General features: G+C 45.2%; 1 protein-coding gene across 1 annotated transcript; it reads right to left on the bottom strand.

Moving 5' to 3' along the window:
* Nucleotides 1-7,879: 7,879 nt before the first annotated feature.
* Nucleotides 7,880-21,953, bottom strand: mtpap (mitochondrial poly(A) polymerase). Its single transcript, XM_030398765.1, has 9 exons — nucleotides 21,718-21,953; nucleotides 21,051-21,217; nucleotides 20,718-20,939; nucleotides 20,359-20,583; nucleotides 16,821-17,032; nucleotides 14,779-15,005; nucleotides 13,642-13,734; nucleotides 13,463-13,536; nucleotides 7,880-9,802 (listed from the first exon to the last, which is right to left on the bottom strand). Exons 1-9 carry the CDS (start codon nucleotides 21,896-21,898, stop codon nucleotides 9,464-9,466), a joined length of 1,740 nt encoding a protein of 579 aa, XP_030254625.1. The 5' UTR covers nucleotides 21,899-21,953; the 3' UTR covers nucleotides 7,880-9,463.
* Between the last annotated feature and the right edge of the window lie 11 nt (nucleotides 21,954-21,964).

Below are 21,964 nucleotides of genomic sequence, written 5' to 3'. Positions count from 1 at the left end.
AGGCACTTTTAAGATTTACCGTAGTTTCGGTTTTGGGCACGTTAATTTTGAACGGGAGAGCTAGGGGCAAGACACGCTAGCATCAAAATCGCTATTTTTAGAACAGTAAGAAGGCTCGACACAACATGAAACTTTGCTTGTAGCATCACCACGGTCTCTACTCATGAACACAAGCATTGAGAACATTGTTTGTGTACACAGAGTTTATGAAAAAGAAGGTTTTTGAACTACTCACGTTAGCTGCTGCATCTCCTACGCATCCCGTCATGGCAGACAAAAAGTATTGATCCCTGAGTGCGACCTGACAGGCAGGAGAGTAATGGTGAACCGCTCCTCAAGCGTGCCTCTCCTGCCTGTCAGGAGTGCGACCTGACAGGCAGGAGAGTAATGGTGAACCGCTCCTCAAGCGTGCCTGTCAGGTCGCACTCTGGGATCGACACTTTTTGTCTGCCATGGCGGCGACGCGCAGGAGATGCAGCAGCTAACGTGAGTAGTTCAAAAACCTTCTTTTTCATAAACTCTGTGTACACAAACAATGTTCTCAATGCTTGTGTTCATGAGTAGAGACCTTAGTGATGCTACGAGCAAAGTTTCATGTTGTGTCGAGCCTTCTTTCTTTTCTAATGCTAGCGTGTCATGCCCCTAGCTCTCCCGTTCAAAATTAACGTGCCCAAAACCGAAACTACGGTAAATCTTAAAAGTGCCTCTTTCGTCGTAATTATGCTTTTACATGAAGGTTTGACTCATATTCAATCCCAAATAAAGCCTCAGTTGCTTTTTGGCGAGAGTTTCGCTTTAAATGTTGCACCTCTAAGGTATCAAACTTTAATGCCATCAAAATAGCATTGTTAGATGTGAAACTTAAAAATAGCCAAGTTCAAAGTTAAAGACACAAATCCAGTTAGCGCCAGTTAGCTGCTAGCTAATACTAACCCTAGCTGAGATAGATTTGGTAAGCATGAGAAATGGGCTCTTTGTGGAAACCGGACACATTTCTTAAATCATTAGAAAAATGTTGATGTTGTTACAAAGCTAGACAATGTGTTCTTACAATTGTCCTACATTCATTTTCTACAGATGAAGGTCTAACCACCAAATATGTGACTAATAATTAAGATTACACAATGTTGTTCTACCACACAGATATGTGAGGGCGGCTGTTGCTCAGGGGTAGAAGCAGCATCTTGTTACCAGAAGGTTGCTGGTATGACTCCCCTGGTCGGCATGTCGAAGTGTCCTTTGGCAAGATACTGAACCCCAAACTGCTCCTGATGCGCTGGTCGGCATCCTACATGGCAGCCACCGCCATCAGTGAATTAATTACTTAAAGTTGTTTTGGAGAAAAGCGTCCACTAAATGTAAATATGTGACGATATCAGATAATAACAAGCCATTTCCAAATGCTCAACATTAAAGGAGCAATATGTAAAATTCTGGCCCTCTATATGGTTGCTTAAAACATTAAAAAAAAAATGAACCAACATTTTTAATAGAGTGTGAAGAAAAAACAGTGTTGTCATTTTGTCAAAGACGTCCCCAAATAGTAATTATAAGATGTCTCCTGAAGTTAGCATGCTAACCAGCTAACCCTGTTCTCTCTTCAAGTCCCCTGAAGTGTTTCCGCAGGTAAATGATTTTGTGCTGTAATGCCGTGAAATTAAGGCATTACATCCTCTGCATTGGTTACAGGTTAGGGGTTAGCATGAAACTCGAAAAGTTTTAGCGGCATGAAAAGTTTGTTTTGTGTCACACCGTCTGCCTTCATGCCTGATATCTGATCGCCCTTGTCCTAGTGGCTCAGGGAAAAAAAACAAATAATAATGTCAGAAGTAGCTTCAAGTTGAGCGTGGCATTTTGAATGAGTCCCTCTCTGTAGGGCACCAGCGGCACAAGGCTTGTTTTCAGTCTTGTCTCCTCTCATTTCCGTCGCTCCTTTCTGATGCACAGATCCCCAATTTGTACTTACTGGAATACAGTGAGGCGGAGAAAAGAAAACACTCCAGTATTTCAGGAATTCGCCAGCCACCTACAAGTGACATCTGAAATTAATTGTGCATGGAGGAGCAGAGGGAGGAAAATGTTTTCCGTAGAAGCGAAACGCGTGGAGGTCGCAGACTACGCTGCATGAGCAATACAGCTGAGGGAAAACAATCTTTTATACTGAGGGGGAATGAAATACTGCGGCTTTGATTGGAAAAATAATAGAAAAAAAAAAGAGGAGCCCCCGGTTGCTGATTATAAAAACAGTCTCTGAATTGTATCTTTATGATTTTCCTGGAATGAATGCCATTATGTCTAAATGGATGGGAGCAAAGGAAACCCAAACACAGAAGAGAGTCTGGACGGGAAAAAAATGTTAAAGGGGTATGCTGCCAATTTTAACATATGCACATGCATTATTACTCTGCTAGTTCAGCGTTCTTGAATTTGCACTGAAATGTGTTCAAACGAGGAGTGAATCATTTAATGACCATCAGCAGGATATATCACTCCGACAGAATTGTTGCAGTCATAAGATGTTCAGATGAGGTGTCACACCATTTCACATTATTGTCTAGTTTTACTACTACACCCGTCTTTCAGTGCCAAGTCGTGCAAAAATCATCAATACCCACCGAGCTACAGAGAAAACACAGTGGAGACAGTCCTGTGACACACAGCGCCTGTTGTCCAGGCCGAGCGCTGCGTTGGCGAATCAGCGGCAGAAAAAGGAGAAACGGTGGGAAAAGTTAGAAGAGCAGGCAAAAGACAGAAGTCGAGTCATTTTTTTCATCGATCACGCAATATATGAATAGTTTCCAGTGATGTGGCCGCCTGGAACTTAACAAGTGTCGACCAGCAGATCAGTATGGTCCAGGAGAGAGCAGCCAGCTGTGTGTGGCAAACCGGCTGGCTAACCTACTAATCATGACATGACACAGACAACCAACAGTAAACAGGTTAGTATAATGTAAAATACAAAGTTTTGTTTTGGGATTTCACACAACAGCCATTAACAGTGGACAGTAAAGGCATACACATTAATCTGGACATACCATTTCATTCCATTTTTCATTAATTCCTGAAAGCTGCCCAGTGTTGCATGAAGCCCAAAACTCTCAACTTTACCTTGGAATTATCTAGATCTTGTCTGTTGGTGGCCCATAGAGCCTGCCTTTAGAGACTTCTGCTGGCTAACTTAATTTAACTTAATAATTATATTGGATTGAATTAACCGAATTCTGACCAAAGCCTGGTGCTCTCGCTGGAGCTTGGTGTGGGCTCTGGGACTGTACCCTTTTTTTTCATTTTTTTTTTAAAGCTAAATGCTAACATGCTCACAGAGAACATGCTTACATGTTACCATGTTCACCATCATAGTCTGGCAAGTTAGCAAGCTAACAGTGGTAGCCTAACAGTGAGCAATCCCTGGGCCCACAGGATAAACCTGGGTGAGGAAAAAGCAGCGTTGCCCTTCCCTCATTACCACCGCCGAGGTGCCCTTGAGCAAGGTCATCACCTCGACCGTTCCAGTGGAGCTTCCAGGTGTGGATGTGTGTAACTGGAGGGGATGTGATGTGAATTTTTTTTTTCTTATTAACATAAAACACAAAGCACAGCTGGGGCAGATGAGAATGCGATTAGTTCTGCAGATATTTGGTCACAAACCAGAGTACTGCACAAAGTGACATTATGATTATGAATGTCTGCACCGCATTTCATGGCAATCCATCCCACAAGTTGCTGAGATATTTGCGAAGCAGCAGACTAACAGAGCGGCGCTGTAAACTACTCAGTAACCTGATGCTGCTTTATATTCTGCAGCCTGAGCACCTATTCCCCCTCAAACACCGCCGCTGTCCTCTCGCAGCCGAGTGTGAACTTCAGCTGGCCTTGTGGCTGTGCACACGTGAGTCCGTACGAGTGAGTGTGTATCTCCTCGGTTCAGAGAGGGGAGCCAAGGCTGGAGCTGACGTGCCGGCTCTCACACAGCTGATAAGGCCCTCTCTGGCTGCAGTGCAGGCTGTAGATTAAGCTCTTATAGAAAAGGGAGGAGAAATCTGGCTCATGAGGAGGGAGAGGGGGATGTCAGTGATCAACCCCCCCCCGGCAACATTATTATCTCTGCAGCCCAACACTGTCCCTGGAATAGCCCGGTCTATACCCTCCTTTAGGGGACGCCAACAGACGGCCAAATGTCCTGGACACAGGCCTGCTGATCAGTTCAGGGTCCACAGCCTTCACACTGGGCCGCGCTGACAGAGGCTTATCGTACCAGTTCATTTTCATGAATACGGCTTTCAAATGTTTCGCAAAGAAAAGTGTGTGGATGAAAATCAAATGAGTAAAAATTCTGTAAGAATTCACAAGAGCCGTCTTCACGGAGCAATCCTAACTCAGAGTTGTGATGACACTAGACTCTCTACGACAGGCTGCGAATACAGCATAGTAGTGTTGCCACTCTTGGGATGAAAACGAGGAATACAATCGTAATTGAGTTCAAAGTTATGATACTGAGAGATTTTTTTTTTTTTTGTCCAAGGAGAGCTGGGACAGTCTTAAGCCCCCTCAACCCTGAATGACCCGTGGGTAGAGATGAAGGACGTCTTTGTCATGAGGAGCTTTATTCTGAAAATGTTTCTTTCTAACCCTATCCTTATGTGTGTTCTTCCACTGGCTCTGCTGCCGTGCACATGTCTGTTGCAGCTCCGGCAGTCTAGGACTCTTCCGTAGAAGATACGCAAGGCTTCTATTTCTGCCAGATGCCGGAGCACGACGCACCAAATCAGCCGAATTCAGCACAGAGCAGACAGGAAGTCACGCGCACACACCGAAACAACGGAATAAAACATTCCGCCAGTGCAAAAATCTCAAAAAATTGACAAATCCAAGCACTTCTTCTAATCCCTCGGTTGGAAGCCCATCCTCGCTGCTTGATGCTTGCACGAAAAGTTGTCGAACAATGTTGACCTGACGCCAGACTTTTTTGAAGATGCCGACCACTTTATTATCACCGTCTTGTTGCTTCTGTTCACATTCATCCGGACTCAATGCACATCGGTTATATTCACGTAAATAACTGCATATCCTCTCTTTGTGTAGCATGAAGTGAGTTTGCAGACCATTATTCCATGATGCAGCTCCGCGTTGTTTAACGATGAATAAATCACCTTGATCTTCGAAACCATCAAACTGCGAACCTGGAAAAATACATTCTCAGCCTGATTATGTTTAGATCAAGCAAGAACCGAACTGAACTCCCGCGCGAAGACAGTGCGCATCAAAGGGGTGTCAGCCTCTCCGTGGCGGCTCTGACACGACAACAAAGCGCATGTGATGGTATAAACGCAGCAGCCGGAGCTCTGGGACTGTGTCACATGTATATACGTGGCACCGCACATGCATCCTCCAAAGGCACCCGGGAGGGCTCGGAGGAGGGCTGCGGATGAGCGGGGTGCGTTTCCATGGATACAAACCCATGTCCCGATGGTCATGTGTGCTTATGTGTGGCGTATCCATGTGACAGCTCATACAGGGGGGGCTGATCTGGCCCGCGCTGAATGGGAGGTAGCCCCTCTACTGTCCAGCGCGAGGAAGAATGTGCAAGGCGCTGCGCCTGTTGACACTGGGACGCCTTGGTTGCCTTTAACGCGGTGCCAGGTTCCAATTAGGCAGCCATGCGTCCTCCACTGAAACAATGGCACTGTTGGTGGGTACAGTAAGTCCCAGGCATTCCCATAGCATAAACCCGCTGGCTCAACTCATCTAGTCGGTCGCCAATGGTTTACCTCATGCTTTCACTGTAGAAAGACATGGAGACACGTTGCGCAGTCTGCTGTTCACTGGGGTCTCTTTAATGACACCTCCGCAGTAGGTCTGCGACCAGAGATACACAAAGTGATAAGGTCAGGGGCCTCCAGCGCTCCCTGCTCCGCCCAAGCGAACCCCGGTGTTGGTGGGTGGGAAGCCTGGGAGAAAAGGGATGTTTGGGTTCCCCAGGGGACGCCAGGACGCTCGTCCCTCGACTATGGAAACCAGCGTAACTGCCTCTCACAGTGTTCTGGGGACAATTCATGGAACTGTGGGGGGGAAGTGCTTTGAGATTACGTTCTCCACACTGCTCTCAGGTCTTTGTGGAGGTAAGTAGAAGGAGTGGCGGGGCGATCGGATGGCTTGATAAAATAACTTCTGAAAGTGCTCCAACTGATAAGCACTTTCATCAAACACCACGTGCCCCAGAAGCTCTCGAGCCTTTTCCTGGAGCTCTAACAGCAGTCCCCTGCTCCAGACTTTTAACATTTTTCAGGGGCATTCAACCTAACACGCATGCCGAGGCCTTTTTCATTTCTTGTTGTTTTTTCCTACCTTTCCTCCCTCAACGCGTTTCCTCAAATCCCCCTCGTGTTTGTCAAACCCTCCGGCCACCTTTTTTACATTCTTTCAGGCTCTGAAGGCGCGTTAGGAGCCAGAAAAAAAAAGGCAGCAACATAAACTCTGGCCATCGGCCCGCTAAAACCTCTGGACTTCCTGAGAGAGGGCCAATCCATCTTGGACTTTTCAACAGTTTTCCTAATAAATCAGAGCCCACAGTGTGCCGCCTGCAAACACCCTGCAGAAAGGTCACCGTTGCGCAAGTTAACCAAACACAACCTCGGTGCCTTTGGAACTTTACTTGGAGATGGTCACATAAAATCCTAACACTGCAAAGGTTGGCATGAGCTGAAAAAAAAAAAAAATTGGATTAACCTTGACATTGACGTGTGGCACCTTTTGGCAAGTGGCCACAGTTTCTATCTATGCCTGTAATTACCCCCATAAAGTGCTCAATAAATGGAGAGTGCCATCAAACAGGGGGTCCATAAATTTTCGAAAAACAGCACAGCACATTCTAAACCACCAAATACAAATCAGAGGATCCACAGCGCTGACGTCGAGCTCCTTCAAAATGAACCCTTACAACGCTCAGCAGTCCTATTTCATGCAATTCTCCTGAGGTGTTGATTTCCCCACCCAGTGCTTCTCTAACCACCGCGTTTCATAACCACTCTGTGGCTCCACCAGAGCACATCCAGTCAGAAACTCACTCATGGAAATAAACAAACTCCGCAAACCTCAAAGAACGCTGCCACTCTGAGGGGAGAGGGAAGAGATGCCGGAGATAGAGAGGGAGAGAGAGAGAGAGAGAGAGGCAAGATGAATTTGAAAGAGAAATGGAAGCGAGAGGAGAGGAGGAAGGGACACTGAGTGAAGTTCAAAAGCAAGGGGGTCTGAGCCCCTCCTGCCTCAGTGCTGTCCTCCCATAGGTGCCGTGCCCTGTGGTAGAGGGTGGGATGGGGTGGGATGGGAGGGGGAGGTAGTTAAAAGTCGATCCTCTCACCCTTCTGACCTCCCACAGCAATAAGGGGAAAACCAGCTGTGGGCTGCACACTCCCTGCTCCTCAAACACTGTCCCATGGGCCCGAGACCAACACTCAGCCGCACTCAGAGGACGTGAACCTGCGCATGCACTCTTAACACATGCACCCTCAGGTCTCCTTCCTCTGCCTCATAGACGCCTACATACGCTCGGGGTATGCAACTATGGAGGAAAAAATGGATGGGAGTGATTTAGCATTTTGGCATTTTGACTCGTCACCGGCCCTCGTCCTGACCCGCATCTCATACAGTGTGATTAGTGGACATGATGAGGCACCGTGAGCTGGAAACCGAATGAGGAGGAGTTGAAGTGACATTTTCCTTTTTCCACGTATTTAGCGTGACATATCAACCAGTGGGTTTCCAGAGAGGTCAATCCATTCGACAGACCTCACCACAGCGCCTGGCTCACTTTGACTCCGACAGACTGGTGACCAAACTGATGGGCTGTCTGCTTCTGGATCAATTTAACACATGCTACCACCATTATGTCATTGTTTAGTATCATTTGAGTCTCCAAACTTTAATCCAGATGTGGGCTTAACGTTCTACCATCATTTGTTTAAAAAAAAAAAAAAGAAAGAAAACAACAAAAGGCAGTTAAAGGTTAACAGACAAGTCATGAGTCAATACATCAACAATAGACTATTTTTAGTTAAATAGCTAAAATGTAATGTGAATTTTATAATTTTCCTTTCACATCAATACACTGAGCAAATAAATTCAAAATGTATCTCTGATTAGCTCATTTTTAAGCTAATGTTACTCAAGTTTCTGAAGTTTTTCATCTTACCGCAATTTCTCTACTTTCCCCCAAATTTGACTAATGTTTAGACCGGCATCAGATCAAAACAGGAAGTGACCATTGAGCTAGCTAGCTGACATGAAAGCACAGACAGTTTATCAACTAGCTAGGCAACTGTACTTAGCTTAGAGCTAAAACCTTAGCTAAACTTAACTGGTCATGTTACCCATCCATACTCTATCCTAGCCTATAGTAGCATTACTTCACAGAAACATTTTAGCCCGCAAGCTAACACTGACAACATCAGCTAGCTTTGAAAAATGTTTTTTTCTAATGTTAATGTATAACACAGATTGATAACGTTATGAATACAGAGGTTTAGCCTCTATTAGTGTGAGGCGTGACACCCAAAACACTATAGCCGCTGTTAACTGTTGATACAGCGTCACAACACTAATATGTAGCATGGACAGTTAGCTTTACTTGCTCTAGTGTAGATTTATTGTGTTTAACAGTGAAAAGGCTGATGCTGTTTGCTGAGCCACCAGTTTTCAGATAAGTTCCAGTCCTCTAAGTCAGTTGTTTTCAAACTTTTAGTGCCCGAGACTTCACACCGTAATTCATATCTGTGCAAAATGGCCTCTATAACTATAACTATCTAACCTCTCCGTCCTACAATCCCACAGCACACCTGGACATGCCTCAGTTTGATGTCACACATCTGAGGACTGAGGAATAAATATAAAATGAAATAAATACATTAAATGAAAGCTTTCTACACTCGTCAATTTTAACTGATGGTATTGAGCGCTTCTTGACGTGTCTGATAGCCCTTTTATTGACTTTTGTCAGTTCTGAGGTGCCATAATAACAAAACACTGTTTTCAACAAAATCTTGATTATTACATTTGTATTATACCATTAATACAAAAGATATATACACAGAAATGTTGTTTGGGGTGTAAACACATGATGAGTGTAAATGATAAAATCCATGTGCAACAGATTCTGAATCAGATGAACTGATAGATCTTCACTCTCAGCTCCTGCGTGAGCATCTGGCAGTTTCCACAGTACTGACTTTATTCACAACAGGGTAGGGACGAACACAGTAATCAATCCCTTATTTTAGGTCCCAGACATATGCACATACAGGCCTCAGTAACACCCTCCAGTGTCCGTGTTTGGAACTAAAGTCCAGTGCAGAAGCTGCTCCTCGCCTCCTCAGTGAGACGTCGGACAATAACACCACACCTGTCCTCCAGTGAAACATTAAAGTGATAGTACGAGGATGGAGCTGAATTCTGAGATTTCCCGAGAGTCCTAGCTTTTATTTGGTTGTTTGTTATTCTTCAAAGACTCCAGCAGGGTCCTGATCCTCTCGCTGGCTGGCTCCCGTCTCCTTTTCTTGCGACTTTTGATCTCTGCGACCTGGGAGGGCTGGAGGAGGGCAGCGAGCCCCCAAGGTCTGGGAGTGTTACCTGCGGCGCCACCTGTGGGCGTGGCGGTTTCAACCTGCTGGAGCAGCCAGGAGCTCTCCTGACACAGAGCCACGAAGCGGCCCAGCTGCGTGGCGTTGACGTTCTTGCTGACGTTCAGGGAGATTTCGAAGGGGTTCTGGATGTGCAGCGGGGCGACCTCCGGCTTGTTCTGCTCTTTGCCCTGGAGAGAAGGAGAGGGACAAAGCTGGCAGATGAAAACACATTCTGGAGCAGCGGCAGCTATAAGAGCAGTCCCGTATGTACAGTGTGTTCTGGTCCATCTCTCTCATTGGTCACGGGTTTAACTCTTTTCTGCTGTATCTGGGGCACCTAAAGCCGGCTGAACACCTCTCCACAGGCTAGCAGATGGGAGAGGGGGAGACGTGCACGTGGCTCTGGAAGCGTTTCGACTCGAGTCATGAAAAGGGGAAATAATTCAGCAAGTGGAACAAAAAGAAATGAGAGGAATGTGCTTGACTGATATGAAAACCTGCTGCGCACACCGAACGTGTTAGAAACAGAAGCGTATATGGCGCGTACCGCGTCCGTCGGGCAAGTCACGGGCATCGCGCGAACCATCTGTGCGTGTGTGGGTCAGAGAGGAGTCAAGAACCTTTTACCGTACTGTGCATACCGTGTACTGCCTACAGCCTGACAGTAAAGTGGCAGGAGGGGACAGAACATGGCGACATAAAGCCGTCAGTCAGAGAGGAGCGCAGCAGAGAACTGTAGCACGGTAAAGCAGATTTATGGCTGTTGCTCGGCTGGTGAACGCCTGTTGGCATGGGTCATGGCCACAGTCTACCTGCAGGCTTCCTCTGCTGTGTATATTATATAACTATCAATTAGTTAAACCCCACTGCATCTCATATTATGTTCCACCAAAGACTCCTACTTTCATCAATTCAATTATCAGCTTCATCTCTAGCGGCAAACGTAACGGCTGATAGATAGGATGTCGTTTAATGTTGCACACTTTTAGAGATGGCGTGGATGCTCTTTCAGCGCCTATTAAAAGGTATTACACAGGCACAAACACCCGACGACAGGCTGAATATGGTTCTAAATAGAATAAATATGTGTTTGTTTACACTGAGCCTGATGGAGCTCCTAATTGGAGCCCCAGCTTAAGGGCGCCGGGCCCCGTGGGGCCGGCATCAATCACACATGACAAGGACAGATGTCATCTCTGTGTGTGGTGTGTGGGAAGACGCCATCCACCAAACATCGCCTTTATTACCAACAGATTTCTCGGCTGGAGCGCAGAGCCGAGGCTGGGAGGAGACGTTTGAAAGGAGGCTGAAATCACGGAGAGATATTCTTTATGTTCTCGTGAGTTAATGATGCAATGGATAGATTTTGGAGTCAGATTAGAAACCATCCGAGTAAACGGACAAACTGTTTTGTGAGTACAGCCTGACTGGTGCTGAATTCCTTAGGTATTTATGAAGTATTTTTAATCAAAATCCTCCAAAATAGGTTATCTTTAAAACATAAAAGAAGAATTAAGTGCTTTCTGGTGGAAAAACAAACCAAAAAAAAATAGTATTGACATTCCTTATAACAAATCGTCTCTGCATTAAGCTTGTATCAGATGATATTAGCCCAGCTGATTGATTGGTCCAGTGGTCCAGGACAGTTTCAGACAGCAGCAGCAGCAGCAGCAGCAGCTAGTGTCCACAGGACATACACTAAAGCCCTGAGTGGGTATAAAACACTGCTGCCTTTATCAGTCTCTTAAGTGATGTGGATGAGATGGGAGGACATCAGATTTTATCATGGTTTGGAATAAAAAAAAAAAAATCTCAGGCTTCCATCATTGTGATAATGGTGAATGTGAATATTGAGAATATCCTCACTTAAGTGACTTGGATAAGCTGTCTGGCTCCATAACATGCGGTCCTGTATCGATTTCCTGATTTACTTTGAATTGCCACAAAGGGGAGCCGGCTTCTTTGCAGTCATTCTAAAACCCTCAGCCTGTCACCATGGCTGTGTGTGTCCACCACAGAAAAAAGTTATGACAGACACGTGCAGATACGATGGATTCAGAGCTAAAGGAGGGCAGGGAGAGGAGGAGTGCACCATTTATTTGTTCATTACTTATGCAAAAAACGTGTCTTTAATGTCTACTTTAAGAGATAGAATGCCGACATGATATCTGGCACCTGATTTATAGAAGAGAGTTGTGTTGTGAGTGAAGTTACGGTACGTAGGAAGACGGGTGTGTCTGTCCTCTCATAAGTTGCATCTGTGATGGATGTTTCAGTCCGCATGAAAGGCAGCAGAGCAGATACACAGACACATTGCCGTTCGTTTGGATATCATGCATCTGCGCTCCAGATAAATGTAAGGGCTCCACAAACCCTGCAGGAAGTATGTGACTCCGGCTTGTTCACCAGCTGGTCTCTAACTGTGTCTGTTTGCCGTTTGCTGCTGGATGAAATGATGCTGCGACCATCAAAGCTCCGTAAAGCTGAGAGGAGCTGCAGACTCAGCTGTCGACTCCCTGGAGGTCTGTCACTACGACTACCACGTTCACAGTCACATTTTAAACTGGATGTAAACTGCATTTATTCATACAGTGAAATGTTCATTCAGTTTGTTCTGTTATCAGCTGGGACTGTCAGAAACTGGACATCTTGTCTATGTGTACATTGCTTTTAGCTTACTATTTCAATGAAGCAATACTTCTAACTGTTTAAGCTGTTTATCAATGACTGGGATAAAAATGTCAACCATTTACCATTCAAGCAGTACTATTAGAAACAACTGATAAATAGAGGAGATACAGTAAGTATCATTCAGTCATTACTTTCAGCCTACTTTTTGACTGTTTTTCACTCACTCATCTATACACACACACACATCTTTCCCCTTACTTTCTATGCAATGTTACTTTGACAACGACGTCCGGGACGCCATGAAGAGCCTGTGCTGTTCTCAGCTGCTCCATCGACAGTGCCAAACTTCGACTGTGGTAACAAGTACATGAGCCTCAACTTCATGATGAGTGGCCTGTCTGTAAGTGGAGTTAGTGGCTAACAGAAACTGCGGTATCAGTCAAAGTGAGTTGTAGCCCTGCAGCTCCATAGATTCACTGAGCATGCAGAGGACCAAGATGTCGGCCAGAAGTGGATCAATGTTATAATTACTTTAATTCATTTATCATTATTTTAATTTTGACCCTGGTTGTCTTTCTGTTGCCAGGCTATTAATGAAATAATCTTGAATACACGTATGTTTTTAAAACAAGGACACATTTGTATTTTTAAATGTTTTACTGATGCATCTGCTCTGTAATGATTAAACGAAGCACTAGATTATGCTAGCCAGCTAGTACAGTAACGTTAACGTATATTACACAGTTCTTCATCATTTAAAACGTGTTCCTCCATTTATTCTGGCCATTGTCATTATCATTGTCTACTATGAAAAATATGAATGACATCAAGGTCTCCATTCATATGACAAACGTTATCATTAACTGGCCACCACTGTCTTTAATTCAACTACCCATGCTGTTGCAGGCGGAGGTTCCATCGCAGTAATGGCGGCGACGTTTAGACGGGTGGAACCACAAATCGCTCTGCAGATTCATCCATCGCTGCTTGCTCGTAAGCTAGGCAGAGTTCAGGTGTAACAACCGACTCAGTGAACGGATGTTTATACGCAAATTCACTTAGCTTCTCTTCAATCAATCAGAAGTGAGTTCTGCGGTTCAAGTACCCCCGCTCAGGAATCACTGAGCTACATAAGCAAAGGATCATGTGAATTGTCATCTTTGGTTCCGCCGACTGTGGTTACATGGGACTCTATGGACATGAATAATCATACATACCTTTCTGATATTTATGGACATCTTGCCGAAAGCAAAGGTGGCGTAGAAGTCAAAGAATTCACACAGCAGTTGCTCTGAGGGAAAAGTTAGAAAGTGGAGTTAGTGGCCAACAGAAACTGCGGTATCAGTCAAAGTGAGTTGTAGCCCTGCGGCTCCGAACTCCACGCTCTCGTGCTCACCCAGTGTTTCTGTGTTGCTCCGGAGCTGGATCCTGCTGAAGTCGCTGACAAACGTGCAGTCGTTCCCCTCAATCACGCTCTTGTCCGCGGGACCTTGTGGGACAAGAGCAGGGATACAAGGTAAATGACTGCCTTAACAGGCCTGTGATGGCCGTAAATAAGACACGGACGGATGGTGTCGGTGCATTCGTGGAGAGGAAACAGAACGACGCAGGGGGGGGGAGAGACAGCGAGCTGCATGAACATGTATGAATATGAAAGTGGTCAGAGAACAGAGAGTATGGATCATCTCTTTGCTCGGCTGGTTTTCTTCTCCAGCGGTGCCCTTGTAACCAGTCTCCTTCACCACCACGAGGCGGCTGATGCTGATGCTGATGCTGGTGTGTGTGTGTGTGTGTGTGTGACACCGCTGTTTAAATAGCTGCCTGTATGCTGCCGTGTGTGTCCGGAGGAGGCGGGGTCATTGACCTTCCCGGAGTGATGGGCCTTTTATTGTCCTGTAAGCACTCTGTGTGATAGAGTCTGTGCTAAACGGGGCAGAGGAAGAGGAGGTGGAGGAAGTGGAGACGGTGGAGGGAGGTGGAGGAGGGAGGGGGGGGGGGGTAGATTGCTTTTGGAAGGCAATTATCAGGCGGCCAAGGTGACAGAGAGAGAGAGGGAGAGAGAGAGTAGACAGAGATGGAGGAGCTGCGGTGGCGGGCAGCGTGGCGTGCCGGCGGTTCATATTATCATAGAACACATTCATACGCGTGGTAACGAGGAGGGAAGGTGTGCTCTAATGTCTGCTGCAGAGCCAACACTGAAACCTCTGTCTTAGCACTTACCAACTGTTCCATTTCAATTGTTGCGATTGGCAGTATTTATATTTATTTTCTTCTGGATCTTATTTCCTTTGATTAGACATTTTTATTGTGAAGCATTATGTAACTTGTAAGGGTGCTATATAAATACAGCTGCCATTATTATCACAGTTATCATCATTGTCATGTTCATCATTATTATTAGTAGTAGTAGTGTTGTTATAGTTATTATCATTATCACTATTATAATTGCATGTCATCATGTCGCATTAATCCCAGCTCTATTCTTGGGTACAGGGGAATAGGCTGGGGTCAGTCAGGTGGTGCTGGGTGCTACCTGCTAGGCCCTTTAGGTGGTCCAGGGTGGGGATGATGGGAGGGCTCCTCCTCTGCAGGAAGAAGAGCACCATGACGGTGAGGGAGAAGTTGGAGATCCAGGCTCCGGGGATGCTGCTGGTGATGCCGTGAGCTCGGGCCCAGCAGCGCACGGTGAACACCAGGAAACGCACGCGAGGGTCCAGCTGTCCGTAGAGGTAGAGCAGCTCTGTGCTCTTGACCGCCACCCTGTGGGGAACACACAGAATTGCTACTGGGGCTTCTTTGTGGCTGTTTATATCATAAATGTTATATCATATCATTTTCATTTTCATAAGAAAAGAAAATACAAATAAGAATATCAAATAGGAAACAAGGCAGTTATTCTTGGTGGTAAGATTAAAGCTTCTGCATCTTTCTGCTGATGGAAAATAAAAGGAAATATACTTCAGCAGCAGCTGTGCTGCAGTGTTCTCCTAGATATTTAGCTGAAGCGATGTCCCAGCATACATGGGCTGAATGAAATTATTGTCTCAATTATCCTTCTAGTTATTTGTTCTTAAATGTCTGAGAAAGTTTAAATATATCAATCAAGTGTTTCCCAAAGCTCAAGGTGACTCCCTCGAGTGTTTTTGTGCACAACCCCGAATATATTTAGATATCTGTTGTAGAGGAAAGAAACAAGAAAATATTCACATTTAACAAGCTGACATCACAGAATTTTACTTGCATGTAAAAAAAATCTCTGTCAGCCTGTTAAAATGTGAATATTATTTTCTAACGTGTCCCATTTTCATTTAAATTAGCTCTTTAAAATACAGGGAGCGCTGTGCGATAGCCGTGTGTCGGAGGAGCACTGAGTCACTCAAGTGGCAGCTACTGATCATTTAGGAGGAAACCAACAGTTGGCCATTCATTTTAAAGCTGATAACTAGGGTTGCAATGGTATGACATTTTTATGGTACGATAAACCTCTCTTATCATGATATACGGTATTACACAATTTTCATTATCATCATTCGCATCAGTAGTAGTATTATACGTATTATCATTATAACAGAACGTTTTATAGTTAAACAGACGCTTTGTTATAATTTCACAAGATATTATGTCCTGACAGACATGAAACTGAAAACTATTTTGATGAAATGATCATTGTTGTGGCTTTAATATAAAGGGTTATAACTAAACCAGTAGGGAATCCGTCTCCACAGTGTGAGAGGGGAATGTACTCTAAGAAAGGACTGTTCGCTCTTTTGATCCGTCCATTGCGGCTCTGTTCTAAAACGTGTGCATTAAACACTGTGCCTACAGATCTGTGATTTAGCATCATCAAATGATGAACATGCACTTGATCCTCACACTTCACACACTCCTGACTGCAGAAAGCGAAATCCTTGATTATGAAGAAGGTGAAGGGTCAGTGAAACCAGAACGTCAGCAAAACCACCACTAGAGAGCAGTCTTCAGCCGGTCACACTCAGCTGCTGCTAGTTTTCGGTTTCTGTGACACACACACACACACACACACACACTGACACACACAAACGTTCCGCGGCAGGAAGGTGTTGCGCTTCAGAGATCTCGGAGCGCGATGTAGAAAAAAGTCCCCCTCACATCCACTCACCCACCCATTTCCTTAGAAAGTGCGCTGTGGTTTTCTGTACGTTAGCAGGTGTGGTATACAATCAACAGAGACCAATGTGGCTGAAAGGGAAGAAGTGAAACGCAAACAAGTCCCCCCCCATGGCCCCTCTGTTCAGTTTTACTGTGGCAGCATGCAACTGAGCCCTCGCAGCACTTCCTGCCATAGGCTAGTATCTGTTTTGGGCTTTTGCAACGCCAGTGTGGCCAGATGATATTCAGGACAAAAGAAAACTAGCCAGCAGTTTCTGTGATGCAACGGGCCTGTGACCCGCTCCGATTGACATTTCGAGTTATGACCCCGAAACTGACCCGTTCTTTGAGAAACCACTGCGACACCAGAGCCGTGACATGTAACTGCTCGGTTTATATCCAGTCTTAAAGCCATGGTCCTGCGATACATGTAGCCGGGGCGATTACCTGTTGTTGGCTGTGAGGTCACACTGAAAACTGGAGGGCTGGTGGGCAAAACGGAGCAGGGGACATCGCGCGTTGAGAATCTTCTGCACCCCAACGCACCCCGGGCCAAACTGGTCCACGCACTCCCCGATGACGGACAGGATGCTCTGGGTGACGGCCCGCTCTGTGCTGGCCCTCTTCAGCTGGTACTCGAGGGATGAAGCTGATTTTGGCTGCGCACAGAGAATGGAATTAATGATCCCAAATCACGCTCTGTTTGTAACTTACAGCACTATATTTACTGTACACCATTTACAAATTCTCAGTGCACTATTCCTGCAGCATACTGTGTACTCTGAAGCTTCAATAATGGAAGAAAATGAAAGCGGGGTCCATTATAGTAAAACAGCGGCTAACGGTGATTCATCTCTGACATTTCACTGCAGAGTCAACTATTGATTATGGAAGGAAGCAGCGGCAGATTCACTACGCTGCTCACACACACATCAGCAGGGTCCTCTACATCAGCTGCTCCACTTTGGTAATCCAAAATGACCAAACACATGCTGAGGGGTTGCAACCATCTGTTATTATCTCATTAAATGTATCCACAGATTATGGGAAAATGCTATTAAATAATGGAAGATACGGTCAAAGTGTCTCAAATATCTTGTTTGTGTCTCAGTCAACACTGACCGACTATTGATGGAGCATTTCAGCTCTGCACTATGAAGAACTATAAAGAATAAAAAAAACACATCTTATAACATTTAGATGTCATGTATTGCTGCCAGACTTCACTTTAACGGCCTGATTTCCATTTATAAGCAGCATACAGACATTTATTAAATGATTTTGAACACTAAAATGCAAATTAATTAAGAGCATCAAGTCTGGCAATGACTTTATGTCTTTTAGCAAGTTCAACATAAAATACGACATTTTACTCACATTACTCCAAATGACGATACTTTCAAAACACATACAGTAACTCCGACTTGGACATACTGAAGTGATCCCAGACAACAGAAGCGTAATCAACGTAAATCCCTCACCAAGATAATGTTTGTTAGACTCGAAGGAAAAGACAAAACAGCAAAGCGTGTCTGTACTATTTTTCAAACCCTTTTTGTTCTCGACAGCTGTCTTCACTTTCACTCTGCAGAACTCACAAAACTCAAAAGGCAGCTGGTATCTGTTTTACTTTGTCTCTCTGCCAAGGAGGATATGTTTCACCTGCGGTCTGTTGGTTGGTTTTCCATGAAACTTGGATGGAGGATGGGTCTCAGCCCAGAATACTCCCTACTAACTTTTGTGATGATATAGATAAATGGACGGATCCAGGAATTTTTCCTCACTTTCTGCAACGCGCGTTTGTTTTCTGTTTTTTTTTTTTACATTCTCAGTTAATTGGATTTTGATGAGAACCATCAGGTGTCTTTAGATGGGAGGCATCTTTGACTGTGTACAATTTATGCAGATCCTAGACCAGTGGCCTCATTTATAAAACCGTCCATGCCCAAAGTTGATGACAGTTCTCAGTCGTCCGGGTCATGATCATTCTAAGTGCTGCATCGTAGGCAACTGGACTTGTTTCAGTTCTGACTAACTGGAGGGGAGCTGCAGGCTTTTAAAACTCTGCGTGGGATTGTCCTTACAGTGTCGTTAAGGACACATCATGTGGGCTGTTAGGGCGAGATGAGGTGTGAATGGTTGTTTAGCTGTCTGGTTAACTTAGTACTGCATTGTAGGTGGGTGAAAAGTAATGTCGCGGGTCACATCCTGTGTTCAAAGACAGCCGTTCAAGTTTGACATAGGTGGATTCTTTTAAACCATCTGTCTTCTCTGGCCAAGATGTTTACACTATTCTCAAAGTTCTCCGTCAGATGTCAGTGGACAGCAGAGTCCTGACCTGAGGAGCTGGCCCTCCTCTCCTGTGTTGTGCCATTCCTTTATGGAGAGGTTGTTTTGTCTCCCCAATGTACAAATCTGTGCAGTCCGTGCTGCATAGAACAGCATAAACTACATTACTCTGCTTATGCCTGGCTGTTTTGTCTTTAGGATGGACAAGTTTCTGCCTCAGCGTGTTGGTAGGTTTGAAGTGAACAGGGATATAATGTTCAGTGAAGATCATCCTGAGTTTCTCAGATGTTCCCACGACATGGGCAATGACGATGCTGTTACGCTCTCTCGTTACGTTCTCTCTTCTCCCCCTCTCTGTCTGCTCTGGATCTTTTAGAGGTTTTGACAAAGGTCCAGTTTAGGTAGCCACAGGTTTTAAGTGCTCCCTGATGTGCTTCTGTTCCTTCTCCTCCCCCTCTTTCTTGTGGGCACAGTCTCAGCCTGATGGTTCAGGGTTCTGATGACCCCCAGCTTGTGCTCCAGTCGGTGATGAAAGTCAAACAGCAAGGACTGATCTGTGTGTGTTGGTTTTCTGTGCACCTTAATGTTGAGGATTGTGTCCTCTTCAGTCTGCACTGCACAGTCCAAGAATGGCACACTGTCTCCTCTGACATCTTCCTGTATGAACTTGATGTTAATGCAGTACTGAGTTCAGGAAGTAAACATTAATAAAGCTTAAAAGATGTACACTTGTGATGGCCGGGAATTGAACCCTGGGTCAACTACTTGGAAGGCAGCTATGCTCACCACTATACCACCATTGCATGGAAGCTGAACGAATGTCTGCCACATCTGGAGCATATGTCAGTGTTAGGACAGAAGGAGGGGAAAGCATATGCATGGACTTAATGTCATTGTGTTATCCAATTCCCTTGTTCTGATTTTGACCCAGGTGTCGTCCAGATACCTCAACCAGTGGCTAAGAGCAGATCCTGTGAAGGTAACAAAGGCTCTGCTCTCAACTTCTACATGGAAGCCCCTGATTAATATCCAAATTTCCACGCAGTGTTAAATCGAAATTCTTGCTTTGGAGGCTGAGACAAGAAGAAAGACGTTGCTTGGTGGACGCAGTGTGGAAATCATCAGTACAAAAATGTGTCCGATGCTGCCGGCTCAAAAAATTTTAAGAAGTGGTCCGACATTAAAATGAAAACTAAAAAGCTCACAGGCTAGGTGCAGCGGAGTGAAGACACTGCAGGTGAGAAGCCTCCCTGAGTGGGGTCAGGGTGGAGCAGGACACAGATGTGAAAGTTGCACCATGGCTCAGGGAGCTTCATTTGTGTGCCCCGCACCTCCAACACACCACAGCAGGATAGAGTTAAAGGACATAAGACTTCTTTATGTGACTTAAACTGTACTGAAAGATAATGTGAAAATACCCTGACTGAACCTGTAAATTGATCATGACCTCACCGACTGTCAGCGCAACAAACAGGTGGTAAAAATATCTGAAAAAATGAACTCGTATCTGCCCGACTGAGGCAACATCGACTAAAACAACATTTGTCATATTCTGCTCATTCAAAATATGTCTGAGATTGTATGTATTATCCTAAATCATGTTTCTTTTTTTTTTTATAGCGTCCTGGACTTTTTGCGAATCAGGCTTGTAATCTGAAAACTGACCAACTCTCTCTCCCCAACCTGCAATTATTACCGTCTTTGCCTTTCTCCCACTGATGCTATCCAGGTCCAGGATCATGTCCAGGTCACAACCCAGCTTTCCAAAACCATTCACTGATGAGCCGAAAGGCTTGATGGCGCATTCTGGGAAATAAGCAGCAACCATGTCCTGGAGCAGAGAGCAGACGAGGAAACGCAGTCGGCTGTTCTCCTCTGTTAGCTGATAGGATTCTGTCAGGGAGATCACCTGCCGGTCTATCTGCGGGGGAAAGAGAAGACAGACCATGTTAGTGCATTTACGCTCACATATGGTTTTGTATTTAATGTTGAATCCAACCCTCAGGATTGTTTAATCGAGACTGTAACTCTGTGTGTGACAACCAGTCCACTTACGCTTTCCTCTCTGGACAGCCTCTGTATAAGCTGGTTGATGGGAGCAGTGGTCTGTGGCTGATACTGCTGGTTCGTTGAGCCCACTGAGTCGATGTTCTTCAGCGACAGCAGTCTTGTTTTAAAAGGCACCAAGGCTTCATGGCTGACAGTGGGGATGGCTGCCTCTTCAAGTAAGGATGCAACACTTTCCCGTTTGGTGAATTCCACTAAGGCATAAATGCCCTGAAAAATAACACAAATACACACAATGACATCTTCCAACTGAATCCAGTCAAGCTGGTCTTATATGCAAATCATAACATGTTAAAAAATAATGCTGTGTCATTCACGCACATAGCTTTCATAAAAGAAGTATTTGCTGACGTCTCCATGTCTTGATAAAAACTTGAGGAACTTTTTCTCATTGGTTCTGGGGTTGCAGCTGATGAGGACAGATCTCTCCGCCTGTCCTTGTCTCTCCGCCTGGACAGCAGACAAGGACCTGCGTCCATGCTTTTCATCTGATAACAGAGAAGCAGAACAACAGTCACTTCTGTAGTTTCACTTTAAGGATGGCTTGGATTATTTTGTCATTGTTCATCCCAGTGCATTTAGCATGATGTTGTTATCAGACAAACTTTGCACCGTTAGCTGTAAGAAGAATAGCACCTATTCATTAACTCTTGGTTAACATACAGTTTCATGCTGCATACAAATCACCCACAAAGCAACATCTATTAACTTCAGCTCTTCTTTGAAATGACAGCTGCAATGACTTCAGGAGAAGATATCATTGAAACAGGACTCCTTGGTAGAGAAAAAACAACGCCGAATTGCACCGAGGCCCTTTACCCTTACATATTCTGTTCAACGGGTCACGCATTTTGGATGATAGCCAAGCAAACCCGGAACATACAGATTTCTGAATGAAGTTTGGAATGAGGCTTATTCCAGGTGAGTGAGCTAGCATTATGGCTAGTAAGCAGGCTAACTTGGTCTGTTTGTCGCGTCATAAACTGACCGGTTGCCTCTTTTCGAAGCGGGTCGCCATCCGCAGCAGCGACGACTGTTCCGGTATTCCTGTGGACAAATGTTTGGACCCTCCGTAGGCTCTTCACCAAGCCGCCCCTGCCCCTCATATGTAACCTGCACACCCCTAAGGAGGACGCCATTGCTATTGAGAGAGAAACGGAACGGCGCATGCGCGTGTCTCTCGGTACGGCAACTGAAAGGCCCAATTCGTGCGCACGGCGACAAAAGCACGAGTG

This window comes from Sparus aurata, chromosome 19 (genome assembly GCF_900880675.1).
Source record: "Sparus aurata chromosome 19, fSpaAur1.1, whole genome shotgun sequence".
NCBI lineage: Eukaryota > Metazoa > Chordata > Actinopteri > Spariformes > Sparidae > Sparus > Sparus aurata.
This window is presented reverse-complemented; position numbering and strand designations above follow the sequence as displayed.